Source organism: Mustelus asterias, chromosome 24, assembly GCF_964213995.1.
Source record: "Mustelus asterias chromosome 24, sMusAst1.hap1.1, whole genome shotgun sequence".
Lineage (NCBI taxonomy): Eukaryota > Metazoa > Chordata > Chondrichthyes > Carcharhiniformes > Triakidae > Mustelus > Mustelus asterias.
This window is the reverse complement of record NC_135824.1, coordinates 45,726,561-45,753,203: the sequence shown is the minus strand read 5'-3', so window position 1 is coordinate 45,753,203 and position 26,643 is coordinate 45,726,561. Positions and strand designations below refer to the sequence as shown.

Sequence of the window (26,643 nt, the reverse complement as noted above, 5' to 3'; positions counted from 1 at the left end):
TAAAACACTTCAAGGGTAACAGCGTAGAGCAATGTACCACAAAATGCATTAATATTCCATTCACTGCCTTTACCTGTGAATATGGTGGACTGTATTCTCGGTACTTCCTGTATCCCTTCTCCCCAGGACTATAGTCAGACTCGTCACTATAATCAGAATAATCATCACTGGAAGACACATGTCGCTGCAAAGACAAAGTGGAAAGATTGAAAACACAAGACAGAGATTTGCATTTAAACTGTTACTTACCACAACTGAATGACACACTACACAATTAAGTCTTGTTTTAGACATCAAGCCAGTATACTTATTTATTTACCAGTTGGCAATAACATTTTGAAAATCATACCACCAGAAGACAATGAAGGCAGCATTAGGAATTCTGTGAAATTCCTTCCAACTTCATGGCTTTTCAGTTAAAGAAACCATACAAAGCCTTTGCTCTACAATTTTTGTGAAGAGGATCTATACTTCTGCAGGTTGTTAGAGCCAAGTGCTGTCACCATTTCATTGCAATTAACTTACTTAATTCCTAAATAATTGTCTAATTATTACCATATTTTACTTAGAGGCAAAAAGGTGGAGTGCCAGGGCTGAGAGTGAGAGGAGAAATATCACGGAGTTTAAGTATCTTTGAAAATTAATAAATGCCAGACCTCGTTGAAATGTATCCCAGGCTGTTAAGAGAAGCAAAGGTGAAAATAGTGGAGGGTCTGACTATCATTTCCAACCCTCTCTGAGTAAAGTTGCATCATTGTTTATAAAGGGCCAATGGGATAGCCTGAGTAATTACAGGCCAGTCAGCCTCATCGCGATGGTGATCAAATTATTGGGAATAAATTCTGAGGGACAATGTTAATTATCATTTTATTTATTTTATTAGTGTCACAAGTAGGCTTACATTAACACTGCAATGACGTTGCTGTGAAAATCCCCTAGTCGCCACACTCCGGCGCACTGAGGGAGACTTTAGCATGGCCAATTCACCTAACCAGCACGTCTTTCAGACTGTGGGAGGAAACCGGAGCACCCGGAGGAAACCCACGCAGACATGGAGAGAACGTGCAGACTCCGCACAGATAGTCACCCAAGGTTAGAATTGAACCTGGATCCTTGGGTGTGATGCAGCAGTGCTAATCAGAAAGGCATGGATTAATCAAAGACACCAATGTGGATTTGTTGGGGGAAAGTCATATCTGTCATTTTTTTTGTGGAGCTAAGAAGAAAGGTTGAAGTTAGCACATTCATTGTAATTTAGCAAGAATTTTAACAAGGTCCAAGTGGTCAGGAAAATTCCAACAGAATGGTGGGGGAGGGGGTGTTCCTGCTGCTGCTGGAAGTGGAAACTGTTATTTTAACTGAACTATAGTATAAACAGTAAAGAATCGCAGAATGTCATCTGCTATCTGATTTGGTAACCAGATATCCATCCACTGATTAAATAAGTGAAAAGGGCAGAGACGGAGGAGTTTCCAAAATACATTCAGGATCACATTCCTGACTTGTGCCTTGTAGATGGTGGATAGGCTTTGGGGAGTCAGGAGGTGACTTACTTGCCGCAATATTCCTAGCCTCTGACCTGCTCTTGTAGCCACTGTGCTTACGTGGCGAGTCCAGTTGAGTTTCTGGTCAATGGTAAGCCCAAGGATGTTGACAGTGGGGGATTCAGTGATGGCTACACCATTGAATATCAAGGGGCGGTGGTTAGAGTGTCTCTTATTGTGATGGTCATTGCCTGGCATTTGTGTGGCACGAATGTTACTTGCCACTTGTCAGCCCAATCCTGGATATTGTCCAGATCTTGTTGCAATTGAACATGGACTGCTTCAGCATCTGAGGAGTTGCAAATGGTGCTGAACATTGTGCAATCATCGGCAAACAACCCCACTTCTGACCTTATGACGGAGTGAAGATCATTGATGAAGCAGCTGAAGATGGCTGGGCCTTGGACACTCTGCAGAGATGTCCTGGAACTGAGATGACTGATAACAACCACAACCAGGTTACATACCAGGTATGACTCTAACCAGCAGAGAGTTTGCCCCCTGAATCCATTGATTCCAGTTTCGCTAGAGCTCCTTGATGTCACACTCGGTCGAAAGCGGCCTTGATGGCAAGGGCTGTCACTCTCACCTCACCTCTGGAATTCAGTTCTTTTGTCCATGTTTGAACCAAGGAGCTGAGTGACCCTGGTGAAACCCAAACTGGGCGTCACTGAGCAGGTTATTGCTGAGCAGGTGCTGCCTGATCGCACTGTTGATGACCCTTTCCATCACCTTACTAATGATCGAGAGTCGACTAATTGGGCAGTAATTGGCCGGGTTGGATTTGGTCTGCTTTTTGGAGACAGGACATACCTGGGCAATTTTCCACATTGTCGGGTAGATGCCAGTGTTGTTCATTAGATTGTTAATTTGTTCCCTTTTCTTATTGGTTTACTTGAATGTTCAAGAGTATAAATGAGGCTAGCTGGAACGTGAAAGGAGTAGTGGTAACTGAAAACTAAATCAATAAACTGTCTTGTGTAAAGGAAAACAGCTGTGTCTTGGTTTTAACTTCACCAACTGATGTGGATCTGATTAACATTGACAACAGAGAATGTTTAGCCTAAAGTTGAAGATTGGAATCTAAGAAACACCTGGCCCATAGCCCTGGAGGTCATGGGAGTGCAAGTGAATGTCAGTGCTTGCCTTCAATTTGCTGGATTGTGCTAAAGTAGTGATCAGGGATAGACTCCTGGGATGGGATTTTCCAGCCGCACTCACCCCAAAATTGGAAAACTGGGCGGGCGGGGGGCCCAGACCATGCAATGGACCTTTGCATAGTCTGCCCCCCCACTACTACAATTCCTGTGCCGGAAAATACCCCTCCCCTGCCTCACGATCTTGACAGGAGTCAGATTCTCAGAAAGAGATACACTTTTGGAACAAATGTCTGAAGCTTTTAGAAAAAAATCTGGGAAACATATAATTTTCAGCCGCTTTCTTGCACCAATAGAACATTCAGCATTAACACAAGATGGAGGATTTGATGCTGGCAGCATTGAGAATGTTTGTTTAGATGTGGGGTGCAAGCATCAATATGGATTCTGGGGAAGTGCCGGCGGATTGGAAAACGGCTAATGTTACGCCGCTGTTTAAAAAAGGAAATAGACAAAAGGCGGGTAACTACAGGCCGGTTAGCTTAACGTCTGTAGTTGGGAAAATGCTGGAATCCATCATTAAAGAATAGCAGGCCATCTGGATAAGAATGGTTCGATTAAGCAGACGCAGCGTGGATTCATGAGGGGAAAGTCGTGCTTGACGAACTTGTTGGATTTTTATGGAGGGGAACTGGTGGGATGTGGTGTTTTTGGATTTCCAAAAGGCGTTTGATAAGGTGCCTCACAAAAGATTGCTGAAGAAGATTGGGTCACACGGAGTTGGGGGTAGGGTGTTAGCGTGGATTGGGGATTGGCTACCCGACAGGAAGCAGAGAGTCAGAATAAATGGGTGCTTTTCTGGTTGGCGGATGGTAACTAGTGGCGTGCCACAGGGATCGGTACTGGGGCCTCAACTATTTACCATTTATATAGACGATCTGGAGGAGGGGACTGAGTGTAGGGTAACAAAGTTTGCAGACGACACAGAGATAAGTGGAAAAGTGAATCGTGTGGAGGGCGTAGAAGATCTGCAGAGAGATTTGGACAGGCTGAGTGAGTGGGCGAGGATCTGGCAGATGGACTATAATGTTGACAAATGCGAGGTTATTCACTTTGGAGGAAATAATAGCAAATTGGATTATTATCTAAATGGAAAAAAATTACAACATGCTACTGTGCAAAGGGACCTGGGGGTCCTTGTGCATGAGACGCAAAAACCCAGGTGCAACAGGTGATCAAGAAGGCAAATGGGATGTTGGCCTATATCGCAAGGGGGATAGAATATAAAAGCAGAGATGTCTTGCTGCATCTGTACAGGGCATTGGTGAGGCCGCAGCTGGAATACTGTGTGCAGTATTGGTCCCCTTATTTGCGGAAGGATATATTGGCCTTGGAGGGAGTGCAGAGAAGGTTCACCAGGTTGATACCAGAGATGAGGGGTGTTGATTATGAGGAGAGACTGAGCAGATTGGGTTTGTATTCGTTGGAATTTAGAAGGCTGAGGGGGGATCTTATAGAGACCTATAAGATAATGAAGGGGCTGGATAGGGTAGAGATGGAGAGATTCTTTCCACTTAGAAAGGAAACTAGAACTAGAGGGCACAGCCTCAAAATAAAGGAGGATCAGTTTAGGACAGAGTTGAGGAGGAACTTCTTCTCTCAGAGGGTGGTGAATCTCTGGAATTCTCTGCCCACTGAAGTGGTGGAGGCTACCTCGTTGAATATGTTTAAATCACGGATAGATGGATTCCTGATCGGTAAGGGAATTAGGGGTTATAGGGATCAGGCGGGTAAGTGGAACTGATCCACTTCAGGTCAGCCATGATCTTATTGAATGGCGGGGCAGGCTCGAGGGGCTAGATGGCTTACTCCTGCTCCTATTTCTTATGTTCTTATGATTGAGATCCTTTTGGTAGCTCTAACAGACAACAGAAATTGGGTAACCCCAGAAATAAATCAGTCAGAAGGCACTGTAATAGTCACCAGAAGTTTTAGAATGGTGAATTTGAGCAATGGGTGATAGATAAAATAAAGAAAGAATTTAAAATTGGAAGTCCAGCTTCAAGGGTCTTTAAATGTATAGGGCTAAACATTAAGCAGAATAAGTCAGGAATGACCTTGGATCAAAATCCTTTTTAGAAAACATCAATCATATCCCAATAGATTGGGCCAGGTCTTCTCCTGTATCCGAGGAAGCAATAGACCAATTAAGAAGTTTGACTGGAAATTTGAACTGTCTGTGCACTCAGACTAAACCTGATACTAGTTGTGACATGTTGGAACTGAACACTACGATGAAACATGCGACAATTGAGGAAGTTCTGACAACAAATAAAACATTTAAGAAATTAAATGCACACGCCAGTTTCCAGCCTTGGGTAATTCAGAAGGTGTTAGCTTAAGCCATTTTTAGCAATGCCCATCTTCCAGATGGATATTCCAGCTTGGTGACAAAGAATAATAAATGTTGTCCATTAGCCTGGGAAGCAAAGAAAATAAAGGGTAGTTAAAAGCACCTTAATTGCCGAAACACTGGTGTTAGTAGGAGCAATAGATATCGGGGGTACTTTATAATACAAAGAGCAATATGCTATAAGGATAACTACTCCCTTGGGGAAATGTTCTTTCAACAAAAGGTGTCACTGAAAAAAGTTGATACTTGAGCTTGTGAACATAAAGAGAAATTTCTAAAATAAAATGGGTGGACGTAAGTCACTAATTGTCAGACTGTTTTACAGAGGTGCTTGTTCCAATAAATTATTAGATGCACTGAAAGAATCTTGTTATAATGAGGAAATGGAAAACCAATATTTTCTAAGTGTTTAGTGAAGGGGGAATAAGGGATCTATTAAAGGTTGGTTATAACAAAGTAAGACATAAAAGATGGAAAAATACATAATTTTGTTTATTTTCATTTAGTTTGAAAGATTGTTCCTGATTTTTAATTCGTGAAACAGGTAATGGGTATGTGTACACCGATTAAATAGAGATAGCTGGGACAATAGGAGGTGGGAATATTGTTGACTTGAACTCTCCAGCAAAGAAAGCAGCTGAATGGTGCCAAGGATGAAGGATTTTAGTTACATGGATAGATTATTTTCTCCTTGGAAATATATGATGGAGGAATAGAAAATTATGAGGAATTAAGACAAACATAGGCAGATTAGGGAACCAGAGGACACCAATATACGTACCAATCATGTATACCAACCGACTCAAAAGCAGCTTCTTCTCTGCTGCCATCAGACTTTTGAATGGACCTACCTCAAATTAAGTTGATCTTTCTCTACACCCTAGCTATGACTGTAACACTACGTTCTGCACTCTCTCCTTTCCTTCCCTACGTACAGTATGCTTTGTCTGTATAGCGCGCAAGAAACAATATTTTTCAGTGTATACTAATACATGTGACAATAATAAATCAAATATAAGGTTAATGGCAAAAGAATTGTGACACAAGTTAAAACTTCTTTTTTATGCAGAGTGGTTAGGACCTGGAATGGACGGCACAAGATGTGGTGGAGACAGAATCAATTGCTATTCTTACAGAGAAACAGCATAGACATGATGGGCCGAATGGCCTCCTGTGCTGTAACCATTCCATGATTCTATAACTATTCTATTAAGAGCCATAACTTACAATACTATGAGCAAGAGCTGCAAAGTGGGATTAGGCTGCATTGCTTTTTCACACTGGCACAGACACAATGGACCGAATTGCCTCCTTCTGTGCCAGAAATTTCAGCAGTGAGTTCCCCAGTTTATGATGTGAACAATGTTCCTGCTAGGTTGTACTAATAGGTGCGATCGGGAAGGTACCTCACAGCCTTTGTTCTGTGATAAATAATGCACATGTGTGGCTATGATAGAAAAGACTGAAAAAAACGAGACATGTAGAAGTGCATTTTAAAAGGATCATTGTATATGAGTTAAATATTCCTGGCCAATATTATTAACCCTGAGATTCAGCTATAACTAATGTATGTATCTTGAACAGAGAGCTTTATTTAGAGATGTCCAGTTGATACTGAACTTTAGGGCTGAATACCTTGTGCTTTGATTTCCGTTTCTTTTTTGATCTCTTCTTTTCCTTTTCCCTTTCTTTCTTCCGCTTTCTCTTCATCCTACGATGGGATTTGTCCTTATCCTTCTCCTCATCTTCTTGATCCCGTTCCTGTTTTTCATCTTTCTCTTTCTTGATCTTCTCCTGGGATTCTTCCTGAGCTTCCACTTCTTCACCATCATCTTCTAATTCCCCTTCCTCCAGTTCTCCTTCTTCCCTGTATTACCAAAAATGAACCATTGTCAGGGGGCAGAAATTAAGTGATTTCATTCAAATATTTTTTTTAAAGGAAAAAAATGATGACCCATGAATGACTTTTATGAGGCCAATGAACTGAAAACTGCCATTCCTCATTGAGATCAGCATTGACCACCACCTAGCATTGCTGAGTAAAGGGACAGGACACAAATCTTAATCTTAAATCTACTCAACTAGCATTGTAATTCTAACAAGAAGCTGTCATACACAGCAACGTGCTAAAACATAGTTTAATAATTCCTCACCCAGTTAAATTTACTGTAACTTTAAACAATTACTTTCATCATATGAATAAACAACATTGAGTTGTAAGCAGTCTTTCGCTTTCTCTTGATGCTATGGTTGGGTTCCACAGATTCCAGTAATCCTCTGATACCTCGTAAACTATTATACTAAGGACTGAAACTTAATCATTATTTCACAATGGGACAACAACGATAGGACGTACACTGTGAGAATCCTGTGTCTTTTCAGGGCAGCCAGTCCACCTTAGGAGAAGGAACACCACAAACTTATTCCTGTTCTCACCTGAACCCTGATTAATTTTCCCCACTTGGCCGAGGTTAGTGGACTCAGCACAAAACTGAGATTGAAGATGACCCTTTTGATTTGTAGACTGGCAACCATTTTATAACCCCACTAAATTGGAGCTCTACCAATGACTCAGTATTTAGGTACAGACTACTTGGGGCAAGAGGACCAGTGAGATCTCTGATTTGATATTTTTGTCTGTGCTGAACTAACTAATCTCATCCACTGTTAAATAGTGGCATCAGTACCCATTACAGGAAGGAGGGTTTCCAGTCTGGACATGACCCAGTGAATCCTGCTGGAAGGTATACATGGATATTTGGTAAAGGCCTGCAACAGGCTGGGCTACGATTCTCTCGATTATCATACTACCAACACTAAAGATCTTAGCCTGCGTGTTCAGAAAAAAACCTAATGGACAAGTGTCCAAAATAGTGGACTCAAGCAAGAATCAATGATTTCAGAATACAGGCGAAAACCCAAGAAAAATCACACTCAGATTTATGGCTACTGGTGTATTTTCATTATTAATAATAATAAATAAACTTTACTTTATTATTGGTTTCTAGGAACTAAAAATAGCTAATATGGCTAAATTCAGGAAATTGAACAATAAAGCAAACTTCAAACATTTCCTTTCAAAATTGCATATTAATGAAGACAATTTTTCTAATTGCTTTGATGAAAGCTGGTTGCAAGCAATGACTTCTAGTGTGGATGTTCAAATGTGAACAGCTCAGTTTATCGCACCTTTTAATTTTCAATTGAATCAACTTTAGATTCACGCTGCAATGATGAAAGATATTGGGTGAAAATGCAACTTCAAAAATGTTCTTATTTTAAGATACCCAAAGAGCAATTGCACAAGTGAAGTTCCAATGCAATCCCTTGTTTGTGTTGAGTTATATCTCCACCAAGAGTGTAGCTATACCCCAGCCATTCTTCCTCTGTGGTGAGAAAGCACAACTAGCTAGTTTGACTGCTTCTGATTATCTGTTAGTACCTGGGTAAGTGTGCCCAATGATAGCCGTTGCAGTTTTCTCCCTCACCACTGTGATCACTGACTCACTGTCACGTCACACACCTTACTTGGTTGCAGCATTATAATCGAGACCTGCACAACCACACACACTTCCCACTCCTCGGCAATTCCATATGTCACACAGTTTCTATGATGGGCATGAGGTAGTCATGGTACACCAGTTTCAGATTCCACCTGCCTGAGCAAGATCTCTACTTAATGTATAGCCCTTAACACCACTTTCTTGCAATTAAAATCTATATTAACTGCAAGGCCCACTAGCTGCTGCTTGATGAAAATTATCTGCAGATTTACCCTCAAAAGGTCATGAATGTAGCCCAGTCCATCGCACAAACCAGCCTCCCACCCATTGACTCTGTCTACACTTCCCGCTGCCTCGGCAAAGCAGCCGGCATAATTAAGGACCCCACGCACCCCGGACATTCTCTCTTCCACCTTCTTCCATCGGGAAAAAGATACAAAAGTCTGAGGTCACATACCAACCGACTCAAGAACAGCTTCTTTCCTGCTGCTGTCAGACTTTTGAATGGACTTACCTTGCATTGAGTTGATCTTTCTCTACACCCTAGCTATGACTGTAACACTACATTCTGAACTCTCTCATTTCCTTCCCTATGAACGGTATGCTTTGTCTGTATAGCGCGCAAGAAACAATACTTTTCACTGTATCGCAATACATGTGACAATAATAAATCAAATCAAACCTCCAGTTGACCATAGTTCTCTCCCAAAACCAATGGCTATTGCAAAATTTTAATGATTTTTTTCTGTCAAGACGCTCACTGACATACTGTGTATTTACATTTATTTCTTTAACAAAACATCACTTTCATCAGTTTGTGTTTTTCAGACACAGGCAAAATTTCAAATCTAAAATATTAATATGCATTTATCATTAACTAGCACAGAACTTTGTTCAAATGTATTACTTTGAAAGTAGTATTAACATTCCCTCTGATCATTTTAAACCAACATTCTGCAGACAATCTTCTCCTGAAACATACTGGCATACTTGGTCATCCACAAATCAAGTGGACATTCTTTATGCAAGCTTAGGCTTTTTCAGGTCAGCAAGCTATTCTATCATCTGTGGCGCCATGTTCCAGCCCTGCCCTCATCTGACATCAGCCCATTTTTCAATGTCAGCCACTGAACTGCTTTCAGGAGAGGGAACCCTAACTCATGTTCCCTCCCTGGCGATAGTAGCACTGTTGCTGCCCAAGATTAACAAACTCACCAAAAAGATACACAGCCTCCTTGCTTATATTGCTCAATACAGCATCTATGTAACAGGAACACAGCACTTGCTTAAATCCTAGCAAGAACTCTTATTATATATTTCAACTCTGACCTCATGTGATGCCTCTAGTTCCTCATCCCGCCATTAGTGGCTTCAACCTTCTCAAATCCCCTCCATTTCTTTATCCTGAAGCTCCTCAAAAATATACAGCCACCTGCCCAAACTTCCACCTTTCACTCGGTGACAATTTTTTGTCTGATTATGCACCTGTGAAAGGTGTTTAGGGTGCTACATAAAAACAAGTTGTTGATTTGTTTTTCTTCAAACATCAGAATCCATTGTATTATTCACTTTTTATACATTTTTTCAACTTAAATTGAAATGTGACATTTGAATTTCTAACATGGTATTAGGGAAGCTACAATTTCCACTGGTGAACTCCTGCCCTCAGTCAGACGGGGTTGCAGAGATGAAGGACAGACGCAAGCCTTTACCCCAGAACCATTGTGTCAGGGGACAAAAAGAAAATCAGGTTTTGTATACCTTGCTGTGCTGGTTGCACAGTGATATTGTCAGAAACCTGAAATTTCCTGCCCTTTGTCTGGAGCAGTGTGATATAAAATATATCATATTATTATATATAGCATATATCAAGGACATAAAATAGTGACAAGTAACCCAGGAACATCCTCCATCCAAGAGACCAACTTTCCACTCCTGACACTCGAGGCAATAGCAGGCCTCTCATTAAGGAATCATAATGTCACTAAGTGTTGAAATAGGAACAGTTCTCTTCTGGATAGATGTATGAGGTATACACATATTTTTAAAACTAGGTATAGTATAAGCACAGCACAGGGAATGTGTACATCTTTCCATTGAAGTAAAACTGGACCAAAATGAGGGTTTTGGCACATTGGGACTACTGAGGTTTTGGGTACTGAGCTTCAAATTCAAACATTCAAATGCAAGAGGCATTTTCAAATTGAAGGAATTTCAGTCTGCCTTCTCAGTAAGACTTTCGGAAATGAAATCAGTACTTTGGCTTATTTTCAAAACCACTGTCCAAAAAGTAAATTAGGGAATATCTGGAAACCCTGGTGACTGGCCGAGTTTGGATTTGTATAAATAGTTTAGCGCCACAAGTAGGCTTACATTAACATGGCAATGAAGTTACTGCGAAAATCCTCTAGTCGCCACACACTGGCACCTGTTCAGGTACACCTGAGGGAGAATTCAGTACAGCCAATGCACCTAACCAGCACGTCTTTAGGACTGTGGGAGGCTTAACGGCACATAAAGAGGCCCTTTAACCAACTAGCCCCATGCCAGTTTTACCATCTATTCCCTCCCTCATTTTTGATTAACTTCCTCTTAAATGTATCTACAATATTCTCTTCAACCACTCTCTGTGATAAGTTGCAGTCTCACCACTCTGGGTGAAGTATTTTCTTCTGAATTTCCCCATTGGATTTCTTGATGACAATCTTATACTGATGCCCTCTTTTGCACAAGAGGAAACATTCTCTCTGTATTATCAAACTGTTCATAATTTTAAAGACATCTATTAGGCCACTACTCAGTCTGTTTTTTCCAAGACAGTAGAGATATCCAGGCTGTCAATGCTTTCAAGACCTGTGTACCCACATATTTTTTGTGAATCTTCTCTGCGCCTCTATATCCATTTTATAATATGGTGACCAGAACTGCACGTCATTGTCTAAGTGTAGTCTAGCCAAGTTTGACAGGTTTAGCATAACTTCCCCACTTTCCAGTTCTATTCTGGCTTGGATTGTCCATCTAATGGGAAAAGGGAGCTTCTAGTTACACCTAAGAATTGTCTGTCTTTGTAAAAAAAAATCCCCAGCAGAGTTCATAGAAGATCATAGAAACCCTACAGTGCAGAAGGAGGCCATTCGGCCCATCGAGTCTGCACCGACCACAATCCCACCCAGGCCCTACCCCCACATATTTACCCGCTAATCCCTCTAACCTACACATTTTAGGATTCTACGGGGCAATTTTTAACCTGGCCAATCAACCTAACCCACACATCTTTGGACTGTGGGAGGAAACCGGAGCACCCGGAGGAAACCCACGCAGACACGAGGAGAATGTGCAAACTCCACACAGACAGTGACCCGAGCCGGGAATCGAACCAGGGACCCTGGAGCTGTGAAGCAGCGATGCTAACCACTGCGCTACCGTGCTGCCCTTAATGGCACATTTCCTCAAATATTAGCCATCACTCTCCCACTGTCACCAATCAATCATCAAGGGTGTTAAAATCTAAGGTCTGAGAGCAATCTGCAGTAAAACATTCAAAAATGTCTCTAATAGAAATTAAATGAATCTTTGCCACCCTTCCCCACACCCCTTCCCCTGGACACTCCAGCCTCTGAATACTGGATGTATACCCAGCCAGGTACTCCTTTTTTTGAAATGAACAAATAACCCCAGCCAGGTACTCTCACACGCCTGATCATAGGGCATGCTGACCTCCCACTTGCATCTAGCCAATCTTCCCTGGTCAGATTAACAACCTGTCCGTATGAAAAAATGGAAACGCTCATTGAGAAAATAACTCAGGGCAGGATCCGCTGAATATAGAAAGCAGTGGAAGAAGTAGGTTGCATTATGTGCCCCTAAGCACAGAAGAGAATGAGTCTCTTAATGGCTTACATTAAATTGTCAAAACAGTCAATTACAATTTTCTAACATTTCACAAACTGCCTACGAAATCTCACTCGTATACTGTCAGCTTAAAATTCACAAACAAAAAATGCAACTCCATTTATTTCATTGTACGAATGATTTTTCTCTGCTCTCCTAAAAGATACTGCATCGCACGAATAGTGCAACAGGCTCTGTGGGTAACCTCCAGTCTCTCCTTCAAAGGAGTTTATTGTGAGAATGTTGGCAGATTTTTCCATAATACACTCCTAACAGAATCCAATTCTCTCCTCAGCTTTGTTCATTTACAGGTGTACTTCCAACAGCAATCTGACTGATTTCCTCTCCCTACAGGGGTACTATAGTGCTACCTGAGGCCTTCATGTCGCAACTGCATGCTGCTTTTACATATTGAGCCAATGGCCAAACACTAAATTTAAGACTTTTTAATAAGTTCAATGGATGCAGGGTCAAACCTAGATTGATATAACAATTGAAAATCTTTCATATCCTTTGCCAATTTTAGTTATTTTCCGCTTCCTTAAGCTCCCACCGCAAACTAGCTGTGACAACATCAGCTGATGTGCTCTGAAAGCTCCGTCACCAACTGCTTAACAGCAGACCAGATTGAGTTACTAATCTCAACTTTTCAGCACTGCTCAACATTTACTTGGGCCAAAAACTGGGAACTCAATAAATGGACACTTTCTTTTGCCCCACTGATACACAAACTTGCTTTACTACCTTCCCCATTGGTTAAAAAGAATTTATCGACAATCCTCTGCTGAAAGAACATTTTATTCCTAACTGTGGAATTATAATCCAGAAATTAAGAAGCTTTGTCAACATGACAGGGTAGTGATTTGTAAATGGAATAAATAGCTGATGTGAATTAACTACTTTATTATTTAATTCTCTCTTTCAAACTCTCAGCTGTCCTTGCACAATTTCATGGTTTTGCAAATGATTGGAGATTTTTACTTAACTCTTGTCAACACTGCTCAAAGCATCTGCAAAGATTGGTATTGGTCCTTTTATATCAGGAAGTATCCGGGATCTGTTTATCATTCCCAATAATACAACATGTTAGGATCCTAGTAATAATCCCAAGTGCGGCTTGTTAGTGACTATGATAAATTTAGGAACACTAGTATCAGTTTGAAAAAATGAAATGATTTTAAAAAGTGGTTAATCCCCATTAAATACCTAGTCTCTTTACAAATCACCATCCTGTCATGTCCATCAAACTTCTAGCTTCTATGTTATCCCACACACAATGACTCTTCTGAATTACTGGAAAAAAACTTTTTTGGCACAGCAACAAGTCATAACTATTCTGCCCTGTTTTAAAAAAGGTTATTCAGTGTCGATACATGATCTTAATTTATTGAAATCTTCCAAGTTTGTACTCACCCAAGTGAATGGACTTTACTTTTAAACAAAATTTCTTTGAGACCTGTTTTAAAACATGTAAATGATTTTGCCAATATCCGAGAGGATGTGTTATTTTTACTCCAGGGTGTTGATAAAGTAACTGCTTTGTTTATGGAAGAGTAAATTACAATAAAGTTAGCGCTCAACTATATCAGCACTTTGATCCCTAACTGATCTCTGAAATGCAGTTGAGTTCATCCTGCAAGATCTGCCTCTGTCCCCCTTAGCACCTAATGTTATTGCAGCATTGTCTGTAGAATAATGTAACATATTTTATACTGGTACACCATTAAAAAAAGGCTTAAGACAACATATTTCAATGTTGTTCTGATATGCCTGTTGTCTGAAAATCTCAAATTTGTCTCAAATTATTTTGCTATGTCAATAAGTCACCTGGTACTCATTTATTTAAAAATCCGTGATCGACATAATGAATTTAGAAGGGCAAAATCTATGTGTTGTTGAGTGTTTTCAGTTGAAATGGACATAATTTTAAAAAAATATATGTACATTGCTATACTTTATTGAAATCCTAATGATAACACTGTGCTCTGACCTTCCCCAACAGGACTAAAATGAGAACTACAAAAGGAATGTACAACAAGGGGTCAGTTAGTTATTCATTGGTGAAGACAGTGAAAAGAATTAAACGAGTTGCAATTTGGCTATATTTTTATGGGTCCAAAACAATATGGGAAAGGATACAATATGAATGTTTCTCGAAGACAAGTACAGAGTGTGGTGATTTTGTTTTGTTAATGTGGCGGGGAATGGATATCAACAAGGTTTGAAAGGAGCAAACTGAAACTAAAAGAAAAATGAAAAAATCTTGGGCAGTTGTGTTTGTGAATAGGTTACAACAATCATTTTTTAAGTTTATTAGTGTCACAAGTGGGTTTACATTAACACTGCAATGAAGTTACTGTGAAAATCCCCTAGTCGCCACACTCTGACCTGTTCAGGTACACTGAGGGAGAATTTAGCACAGCCAACGCACCTAACCAGCACATCTTTCGGACTGTGGGAGGAAACCGGAGCACCCATGGGAAACCGACGCAGACACGGGGAGAACGTGCAGACTCCGCACAGACAGTGACCCAAGCCTGGAATCGAACCCGGGTCCCTGGCGCTGTGAGGCAGCTGTACTAACCATTGTGCCACCGTACCGAGATTTTGTTGTTTTTCCTTTTTTAAAAAAAAATGGGCCGTGCATGGTTAAAATAAAAATCACAAAACACAAAGATATCTTCAAAGAAAGGGAGAGTGTAAAATAAATAATAAAATGTTTCTCTATTTACAATGGGGAGGCTGGGAAGTTCAAAGATCACTTGCCAATGTCCTTTAACCGGGCTGCATTTTATTAAAGGATTATAGAAGAGAAAGAAAATAATAATTAATTAATGAATAGGCATAACAGAGAGAAATAGGCCCGGCTCCTGGGCATTAAAGACAGTCACATTGCTCTCCACCCACCCATAGCATGCGATCAAGGCCTTAAAACCACCCTCCTCTCTATATTTAAATCTAGCGAGCGCTTTAAGAGGATTTAGAATGAGATAGTAAAGAAAAAAAAATCTATTTTTATAAAGAGTTAACCCAGATACATTCCTCTACCTTCCGTTTTCCAAGGTGTGTGTCCCTTCAAGAGAGAGGGCAAAATTGTTGGACAGTTTGTTGTTGATGGTTTTTTTATATATATTTCAAATAAATATATCGAAGAAATGTTGGATATATAAAAAAGGTTGTTTTTACTCGACCTTTCGTCTGCTGACTCAGTGAGGTTGATGTTGTGTTCGTTTTTGGGGGACTGCTTGTTGGAGGAGGTGAGGCTGAGGCTTTCGAGAGACATTTTCTCTCTCTCGCTTCGCTCTCTCCCTCTTTTTGTCTTTTGTTTTTTTCCCCCTCACAAAAAATTATTTCCTCTCTCTCCCTTTTAAAAAAAATACCACCGGGCACTGCTCTCACTGACTCTGGAGATAGGCAATAAACGGTTTTTGTTGTTACTGTTTAAGCGTTTTGGAATTGGCAGGTATTTTCTCGGTGCTTTTCTGTGCGGATCCGACCCCCGGGTGTCTCTCCATTACACACCACACACTGACTTGAAGGAGGGGAGAGCGAGAAGAAGACAAACACCCTCCACAACATGGCGGACACCGCGACGGGCGGGTGGGGGATGAGGGAAGACAGAGAGAGAGAGAGATGCTCACGGAAATCCACGATCGCTCTCGCCGGATATTCCCGAAGTGCCCGAATGCGGGCCGCCCGGAGATTTCCCGAAGCCCCCCAACGATGCCACCCGGAGATTGCCGAAGCGCCCCAAGCCGCCGGAGATTGCCCGAAGGTTGCCGCCGGAGATTACCGAGGTGCCCCAACGCGGCCGCCGGAGATTACCGAGGTGCCCCAGCGCGGCCGCCGGAGATTTCCGAATGATGCTCCGTTTGCCGCCTGGCTCCTATGACGTCATCCAGAACCGATAGCGTCCGATCCGTGGGGGGGGGGGGGGGAGAGGCAGAGAGTGACGTCTTCCCCACGGAAACACACGAACGGCCACCGCCCGAGTGGTTTGCCTGTGACCTCATTGCAGCTTGGGCAAGCTGTTTCCAGGGACGCGGTGGCGCAGTGAGATTGTCGGTGAGCTAGTGGTCTGGTTACTCTCTGAGGCTGGTGGTTCGAATCCCGCTGGTGCATTTTAATGTGTCTGTACATTTAAGACCTGGCTGGCTGTCGAGATTTGCATTCTAATCAGTATTCTGTAATTTGATTTCTGTGTCTGTTTGCGCTGTTTGAGAACAGATATCCACTCCATCTGACAAAGGAGCTGTGCTCCGAAAGCTTATGGTATTTGCTACCAAATAAACCTGTTGGACTTTAACCTGGTGTTGTGAGACTTCTTACTGTGCTTACCCCAGTCCAACGCCGGCATCTCCACAGCATTTTAAATAACACAGAACGAGGCCCATTGTGTCTGTACCAGCTATCTATTCTCATCCTATTGTCCAGCATTTGGTCCTATGCTGTGGTGTTTTAAGTGCTCATCTAAATTCTGTGAGAGTGAGATGACTAAGGGGTTTTCAAGTAACTTTGTAAATAAATGATAAAACAATTTTGGACTGTGGGAGGAAACCCATGGGGAGAATGTGCAGACTCCGCACAGATGGTGGCCCAAACCGAGATTCGAACCCGGGTGAGCTAGCCAACACAGTGACACTACTAATAAATAGACTCTTAAATGTGACAGTTCCCACCTCTACCAGATCCACATTCCCACTACCCTCTGGGTGGAAAGTTTTTCCTCAAAGACTCTCTTGTCCCTTATCTTAAGTCTGCACACACTGGTTATTGACCCCTCTACTATCTACCCTATCTATATCCCTCATAATTGTGTACAGTAGCACAGTGGTTAGCACTGCTGCTTCACAGCGCCAGGGACCCAGGTTCAATTCCCAGCTGGGGTCACTGTCTGTGCGCAGTCTGCACGTTCTCCCCGTGCCTGCGTGGGTTTCCTCCGGGTGCTCCAGTTTCCTCCCACAGTCTGAAAGACGTGCTGATTAGGTGCATTGGCCCAAACAGGTGCCATAATGTGGCGACTCGGGGAATTTCACTGTAATCTCATTGCAGTGTTAATGTAAGCCTTACTTGTAGAAAGAATCATAGAATGAATCATAGAAACCCTACAGCACAGAAAGAGGCCATTCAGCCCATCGAGTCTGCACCAACCACAATCCCACCCAGGCCCTACCCCCATATCCCTACATATTTACCCACTAATCCCTCTAACCTACGCATCTCAGGACACTAAGGGACAATTTTAGCATGGCCAATCAACCTAACCCGCACATCTTTGGACTGTGGGAGGAAACCGGAGCACCCGGAGGAAACCCACGCAGACACGGGGAGAATGTGCAAACTCCACACAGACAGTGACCCAAGCCAGGAATCGAACCCAAGTCCCTGGAGCTGTGAAGCAGCAGTGCTAACCACTGTGGTACCGTGCCGCCCTTGTGACTAATAAGTAAACTTTACCACAGAACAGTGCAAACATTCCTCATTGTAATAACTCCAGAAGACGGCTGCAAAGGAACAGTGCTTTTATTGCACAAAATAAAGTAAAATAAAAACCACAAGCCTGTGGTGAACACAACAGGTCCCAACCGGAACAATGCAATAGTGGACCCACTCAGGGGCCTGCTTTATACAGGGCTTGGTATACGAGCTCCACCTGGTGAGTTAATTACCAATCCTCAGGGAGCTCATATTCAACAAGTCCTACAAGGAGGTCAATCAGGCCCATGGGTGTTATTACCCCCCTCCCCCTCTGAGTCCGAGGGTTCTCCCTCACTCTTTGGGCACCAGGGCCATCGCGGCCTTTTCTCTATTTCATACTCTGCCAGGTGAGGTGGCGTACAGCGTATCAAAGAGGTCTCTTTCTGGATAACTGTCGGAATATCGCTGGAGGAGGTTCTTCCTGAATAAAGGCTCCTGGTTGGGCCTTTGCTGTTTCTGTTTCCACTTCAGAGTCGGAAATCTCATCGGCTGTTTCCGAGCCTCCCGTTGGTTGAGTTGCTTTGTCCTTCCTCAGTGTACTTGAGGTCTCTGATGGCATGCACGCTGAGTTGGTTGCTTCCGTTGACAACTCCCGATGGCTTAGGTGGTCTATATGTTTCTTTAGTATCTTGTCTCTCACAGAATAGATACATTCCAATGAGAAAGAAAAGTTCCAAGGGGAGGATCCACCATCCAAGGTTAACTAAAAAAAACTTAAAGAAAAATATATAATTGCACAAAGATGGGTGATCAGAAGATCGGAAATAATATTTTTAAAAAACAAAGAATGACTAAAAGATTAAAATGAGGGAATAATTAGAATACAATGGGGCGCACGGTGGCACAGTGGTTAGCACTGCTGCTTCACAGCACCAGGGACCCAGGTTCAATTCCGGCCTGGGTCACTGTCTGTGTGGAGTTTGCATGTTCTCCCCGTATCTGCGTGGGTTTCCTCCGGGTGCTCCGGTTTCCCCCCACACTCCAAAGATGTGCAGGTTAGGTGGATTGGCCAAGCTAAATTGCCCCTTAGCGTCAGGGGGACTAGCTAGGGTAAATGCATGGGGTTATGGGCATAGGGCCTGGGTGGGATTGTGGTCGATGAAGACTGGATGGGCCGAAAGGCCTCCTTATGCACTGTAGGGTTCTGTGGTTCCATGTCTTTAACCTTTACCGTGTAGGACACTGGCCCTGTTTTGAGGAGAATTATTCCTGGTGTCCATGGGGTACTGCCTCCAAAATTTCACACTTGGATCATGTCTCCTGGCAAAAAGACTCAATCTGCTTTTAGTCCATCATGGCCCCTTTTTTGGGCTTCCTGTTCTCTTCCACTTCTCCATTTAGGTTCGGGAATGTCTGAGGTGCCTGCCCATCAGTAACTCAGCAGGGGCTACACCTGTCATTACGTGTGGCATCGTTCTGTAATTAAAAATAAATGTGCCAGTTTAGCGCCTGTTTCTCCATTCCCCTTTTCAAAACTTCTGCTGGTTCCTCTAGTCTGTTTGATGATGGCTGGTAATGGGCCGTGTGGACATGTCGTACTCCATTTGTTTCCATAATGTTCCAAATTCCCTGCTGGTAAATGGGGTTCCATTGTCCGTCACAAAAACTTTTGGGATTCGGTGAGTACTAAGCGATTGCCTAAGTCTCTCTATCGTGTTGTGTGATGTGATGGATGTCATCCGGTGCACCTCCATCCACTTAGAGTGGGCGTTGATTAGGAACAAAAACATGGAGCCCATAAATGGTCCTGCGAAATCCGCAGATGTCCTAACCCATGGCTTTCCTGGCCATTCCCAGGGGTGTAGGGAAGCTACTGGTGGTACCGTATGGTTTGCTTAGCACATTCTGCGTGTTTTTACCATTGTCTCTATGATCCCGTGTATTCCGGGCCGCCAGACATACTCCTCGCTAACATCTTCATTACGCTTGGATGGCCATTGTGAAGTTCTTGAAGGATAGGCCTCTGGGCAGGAGGTGGGATAACTGCCTGGGTTCCCCACAGGATAATGCCATCTTAATTCTGGGTATTTTGTCGCAATGTGGGATCGTTTCGAGTCCAAGTCTTAATTTGTTTTGCCAAAATTGTAAAGGTATCCGTAGCATTTAGAAGATATTGAGAGGGGTTGAAGAAGTGAGAGCCCTTGGAGTGCATGTCCCCCACATGTACTTAAAAGTGGCAGGACAGGTAGATAAGGTGGTCAACAAAGCATATGGGTGGCACGGTGGCACAGTGCTTAACACTGCCACCTCACATCGCCAGGGTTCGATTCCAGCTTTGGGTCACTGTCTGTGTGGAATTTGCACATTCCCAGCTGACCTCTCAGCTCAGAGGAAACAAATCTTTCCTGTCTACTGTCACTCGGCTCCTCATAGTTTTATCCTAGAATCCCTACAGTGCAGAAGGAGGCCATTCAGCCCATTGAGCCTGCACTGACAACAAGCCCACCCAGGCCTTATCCCTCTACCCCACATATTTGCCCCGCTGATCCCTCTAACCTACGCAAACCAGGACACTAAGGGGCAATTGAGCATGGCCAATCAACCTAACCTGCACAGCTTTGGAGTGTGGGAGGAAACCGGAGCACCCGGAGGAAACCCACGCATACACAGGGAGAACATGCAGGCTCCGCACAGACAGTGACCCAAGTTGGGAATTGAACCCTGGTCCCTACTGCTGCGAGGTGGCAGTGCTAACCACTGTGCCACTGGGAATCTGCACGTTCTCCCCAGGTCTGCATGGGTTTCCTCCGGGTACTCCGGTTTCCTTCCACAGTCTAAAGATGTGCAGGTTAGGTTGATTGGCCATGCTAAATGAACCCTAGTGTCAGGGGGATTAGCAAGATAAATATGAAGGGTTACGGGAATAGGGCCTGGATGGGATTGTGGTCGGTGCAGGCTTGATGGGCCGAATGGCCTCTTTCTGCACTGTTGGAATTCTAAGATTCTATGAATGGCTTCAGCCTTCACAATAATTAAACAAGCTCGATATTTTTAGCATTTCCTTTAGGCTTTGTGTAGAAATTTATGGTTGCGATGGTAAAAGTAAAATGAATGTGTATCAGATATGAAATGTTACATAAACTCCCAATGGAACTGGTCACAGGTTTTTTTTAAATTATAAAATTAAATTGAGTAAACAAATAATGTTTTGCTTATCTGCTGAACATCGATGAAGAAATATCTTTCCTTCAATTCCCACATAAATAAATCAGTGTCTTAAAGGTTTGGAATGTGAGTCTTTACAGGAAATCAAGTCTTAAAGATACAGACAATGTGAGTGGAGAGAGCGTTAAGCACAAGTTAAAGAGATGTGTATTGTCTTCAGCCAGGACAGTTAGTGAGACAGTTCGTGAAGCCACTTCTTGGCTTCAAGCAACCGCACAACCTCAGACAGACCATTGTCCGCAGCAAACTGCCCAGCCTTCAGGAGAACAGTGACCACGACACCACACAGCCCTGCCACAGCAACCTCTGCTAGACGTGCCGGATCATCGACACGGATGCCATCATCTCATGTGAGAACACCATCCACCAGGTACACGGTACATACTCTTGTGACTCGGCCAACATTGTCTACCTGATACGCTGCAGGAAAGGATGTCCCGAGGCATGGTACATTGGGGAGACCATGCAGATGCTACGACAGCAGATGAATGAACACCGCTCGACAATCACCAGGCAAGAGTGTTCTCTTCCTGTTGGGGAACACTTCAGCGGTCACGGGCATTCGGCCTCTGATCTTTGGGTAAGCGTTCTCCAAGGCGGCCTTCACGACACACGACAGCGCAGAATCGCTGAGCAGAAACTGATAGCCAAGGTCCGCACACATGAGGACGGCCTCAACCAGGATCTTGGGTTCATGTCACACTATCTGTAATCCCCACAGCTTGCCTGGGCTTGCAAAATCTCACTAACTGTCCTGTCTGGAGACAATACACATCTCTTTAACCTGTGCTTAACCCTCTCTCCACTCACATTGTCTGTACCTTTAAGACTTGATTACCTGTAAAGACGCGCATTCCAATCATTATTTTGTAAATTGAGTTTGTGTCTTTATATTCCCTGTTTGTGAACACAACTCCCACTCACCTGACGAAGGAGCAGCGCTCTGAAAGCTAGTGGCTTGTGCGACCAAATAAACCTGTTGGACTTTAACCTGGCGTTGTGAGACTTCTTAAAGGAGGAACACAGGCGGAAAGGTTTAGTTTGGTGGTTGTCCCTTTAAGGGCAACACAGCAGAAGACGATCACCTGGCTTGAGGGATCATATGGGGGGGTGAGAGTGAGTAATCACCCCAGTGGGTGGTGCCCTATCTTAGGCAAAAGACATCTAGAAGACATTTTTTGATTTGAATTGATTTTATTATTGTCACATGTATTAGTATACAGTGAAAAGTATTGTTTCTTGCGCTATACAGACGTAGCATACCGTTCATAGAGAAGGAAACGGGAGAGTGCAGAATATAGTGTTACTGTCATAGCTAGGGTGCAGAGAAAGATCAACTTAGTGCGAAGTAGGTCCATTCAAAAGTCTGATGGCAGCAGGGAAGAAGCTGTTCTTGAGTCGTTTGGTATGTGACCTCAGACTTTTGTACCTTTTTTCCGATGGGGGAAAGTGGAAGAGAGAATGTCCGGGGTATGTGGGGTCCTTAATTATGCCGGCTGCTTTGCCGAGGCAGCGGGAAGTGTAGACAGAGTCAATGGGTGGGAGGCTGGTTTGCGTGATGGATTGGGCTACATTCATGACCCTTTGTAGTTTCTTGCGGTCTTGGGCAGAGCAGGAGCCATACCAAGCTGTGATACAACCAGAAAGAATGCTTTCTATGGTGCATCTGTAAAAGTTGGTGAGAGTCGGAGCTTGTAGGGACTGGGGTAGCCTGGGTGGGGGCTACCAGCCCTTTTGCAGTTTTTGCTTGTTAATAAATGCCCTTTGTGTTCCTGACAAAAGTCTGAAGCGAGCAATTGTTACACTTAGGGAGGGAATTCCAGAGACTGGCGATCCAGCCAACTATAGGCACTAGTGGAGCACTTAAAATTGGGGATGTACAGAAGTGGAGATGCCAGAATGTACAGAAGGCCAGTTGATTTAGTTGGCGAGACAGATTTCTATCCAAATATATTTAATGATATAATATGGCCCAGGTTTAAACCAAGCAGGTACTTTTCAGCTTTGGCTATTGTAATAACTCCACGGAGGCGAAAGTCCCATCACCAAGTTACTTTATTTACATCATACATTTGTGCACAGCCAACCCTCCAGTTGCTCCCTGCTGAATGTAGGCTAGGAGTCTGACACACCTGCTTTAAATAGGGAGCATGAGGCTTCCTGATTTAACCATCAATTAGTTCAGTTAAGGCATTTCTTTCGATACCAATCAAGTTAACGAACTCAAATTAACTTAGGGACAAAGTAAAAGGGGCAGCTCCCCAAAAGGAAGGGGGGAACAGCCCGAACCAAAAACAAAGTTGAAAGGAAACTTAAAACGTCAAACCAAAAGGTGATTATCGGGGTCGATAATGCACCCCAGCCCCTGCGGCGCCCAGCGGTCGTGGAAGGCGTCAACCGCGCCCGTGGACACCGCATGCTCCCTCTTCAGAGACACCTGGCCGCGAATGTAGCCGCGGTAGAGGGGCAGACAGTCGGGATGGACGGCCCCGTCGATCGCCCGCTGCCTGGACCTATTGATGGCGCGTCTCGCCAGGCCCAGGAGCAGGTTCACGAGGAGGTCGGCATCCCGACCCGCCCCTCTCCGCACCAGGTGCCTGTAGATCAGGAGCGTGGGACTGAAGTGCAAACAAAACATCAATAAGAGGTGTTTGAGGAAACCAAAAAGGGTGTGCAGCCTAAAACACAGAACGTAGACATGGTCCACGGACTCCACGAGGCCACAGAAAGGGCAGTCTCGGGAGCCCGTGTACCGGAAAAACCTACGGTTGCACGGCACTGCTGCGTGCAGCACCCTCCACCCCAGGTCCCCGAGATAATTGGGGGTGATCCCTCCGTAGAGGGACCTCCACTGGGGACCTCCGCCGCCCAGCGGCAACAAGGCCCGCCAAGGTGGGGACACTTAAGGCAGTTCATACTTGAGCAAACCAACCTCATTAGCCCGGCTGAAGTCATCACAGCTATGTTTTGATGTTTTCAGATTTTTGAAAAAAAGACGTAATTACTTTACAATTTCAGATGGAGCTGCCAGCCCTCCAGGACTAGCCTGAAACCTCCAAAGAATTGCAGATTGATCTCCAAGGCATAGTGGTGAATGAGCAACCCGGGAGAAAAATAATGTGTAAACCCACTGGGATTATGTTCAAGGCAAGACTTGCTAGTCCTCGTTTCAATGTTGCCATTCCTCAGGTTTTCCGTTGCTATTCCTAGGCGGACCAGGGCATGGATGTGAACAGTAGGCCGGAGGTTTCTGGCAGTTCACGCCAGTGGGACCTTCCAGTCCTGCTGACAGTGCACCCACCGCCACAGGTTTCCCAGTGGAGAGGAGTGCATTTAACAGCAAACCCTGTTGACAACGGCAGGACCAGAAGGTCTAGCCACCGACCATTGGCTCAGTAAACACACGGTGGATTATGTGGAAAGTCCCGCCCTAAGCCGAAATGTACTCTTTGAAAGGTCAGAGTTTAGCTGTCAAACATGAATAAAATTTAGATGGGTTCCACTTTCCTTCGCTTCCCATGACCCGATTCCATTACCGCCACCTTCCGTCCAAAATGGGGCTGCTCAGCGGATAACAAGTATTCTCATGGACAAGGCCGGGATTTTCCAGCCCCGGCCACAGCGTGTTTTCCAGTGGCTGAAGTGGCTCGCCATTGGTGAGATCTTCTACAGCGTTTTGCATGGTTTGCCCGTCCCGCTGCTGGGGAAGCCGCCACGGGGGCAGGGGGCCGCCTTCGGCAGGACTGGAAGCTCCCACCAGTGGGAAGGGTTGGAAAATCCTGCCCTTGGTGTCGGCTAATCTTCTTTGCTCAGCTGGTAGAGTTACAGCTGTGGGAAAGGAGGTGAAGCCAAGTATAGGTTCCTCGAAAAGACACAGGTTCACCCATAGAATCATAGAATCCCTAGGTTTGGCCCATCGAGCCTGCACTGACCACAATCCCATCCAGGTTCTATCCCCACAACCTCATGTATTTACTCTGCTAATCCCCTTGACACTAAGGGGCAATCTAGCATGGCCAATCCACCTACCCTGCACATCTTTGGACTGGAAACCGGAGCACCCAAAGGAAACCCACGCAGACACAAGGAGAATGGGCAAATTCCACACAGACAGTGACCCAAGGCTGGAATTGAACCCGGGTCCCTGGCGCTGTGAAGCAGCAGTGCTAACCATTGTGTCACCATGCTGCCCTTGGGAAACCATTGGAATTGAACAGTTTTTGATGAGCTTAATTAATTTTGAGTGCGTTCCCAGTCTAACCCTGTTAGAATTTTATAACTTTTTATGAGGTCCCCTCTCACTCTTTAAATTCCGGAGAATATAATCCTAACCGGTTTAATCTCTCCTCATATGACAGACCTGCCATCCCAGGAATCAGCCTGGTAAACCTACGCTGTACTCCCTCTATAGCAAGGACATCCTTCCTCAGATAAGGACACCAAAACTGCACACAATACTCCAGGTGTGGCCTCACCAATACCCTGTACAATTGTAGCAAAACATCCCTATCCCTATACTCATCAAAACCATCACATTTCTACCTCTCTCCAGTTCTGAAGAAGAGTCGTGCTTGACTTGAAATGTTAACTCTGTTTTTCTCTCCGTAGATGCTGTCAGACCGACTCCAGCATTTTCTGTTTTTATTTATAGCAAGCCTTCCTTGTTCTTGTACTCTTGGCAATTTGCCTTACCCTAACTGCTTGCTGCACCTGTGCACTTACTCGCAGAGCTCCTTGTAGGAGTAAACCTTTTATATTATTTACTTATTAATGTCTGAGGTAAGGTGACCAAAACTGCATACAGTATTCCAGGTTGTGGTCTAACCAAGCTCCTATTCTACTGAAGCAAGACCTCACTACTCCTGCACTCAAATCCTCTTGTGATAAAGACTAATATTCCACTAGTCTTCCTAACTGCATGCAGCACCTGCATATTAGCTTTCAAGTGATTTATTGACAAAGACATCCAGATCCCTTTGTACATTTACACTTTCCAATCTCTCATCATTTAGGAAATACTCCACATGTCCTCCTGCCAAAGTGGAGAAGAGATAATACACCTTAGACTAACTGACCTAGAGTTTCCTATTTTCTGTCTCCCTCCTTTGATGAATCGAAGGCTTACATTTGCTATTTTCCAGTGCCCTCAGACACTCCCAGAATGTAAGGAATTTTGGAAGATTATAACTAACTATGTTATAATTAGGTTGATCCCAGGTGTGGAGGGATTTTCTTATGAGGAGAGATTGAGTAAGTTGGGCCTGTACTCATTGGAGTTTAGAAGAATGAGAGGCGACCTTATTGAGACAAATAGGATTCTCAAGGGGTTTGGCAGGGTCGATGCTGAGATTGTTTCTCTTTGTGGGGGAGAGTCTAGGACCAGAGGGCATTATCTCAGAGTAAAGGGGTCGCCCATTGAAGACAGAGATGAGGAGGAATTTCTTCTCTCAGTGGGGAGTGCATCTGTGGAATTCTTTATCACAGAGGGCTGTAGAGGCTGGGTCATTAAATATGTTCAAGGCTGAGACAGACAGATTTTTAATCAGTAAGGG

At 43.8% G+C, this 26,643-nt stretch overlaps 1 protein-coding gene across 2 annotated transcripts in view; it reads right to left on the bottom strand.

The window, feature by feature from the left end:
* Window positions 1-16,042, bottom strand: part of zc3h4 (zinc finger CCCH-type containing 4) — a 63,480-nt gene extending 47,438 nt beyond the window's left edge. The window contains exons 1-3 of one of the 2 annotated variants that reach the window (XM_078241640.1): window positions 15,640-16,042; window positions 6,690-6,921; window positions 74-184 (exon numbers count right to left, since the gene is read on the bottom strand). In XM_078241640.1, coding sequence (XP_078097766.1) covers window positions 74-184; window positions 6,690-6,921; window positions 15,640-15,731 — 435 coding nt within the window. In that variant the 5' untranslated portion in view covers window positions 15,732-16,042. The remainder of the gene's footprint in view (window positions 1-73; window positions 185-6,689; window positions 6,922-15,639) is intronic. The other variant, XM_078241641.1, reaches the window with a different exon arrangement.
* Between the last annotated feature and the right edge of the window lie 10,601 nt (window positions 16,043-26,643).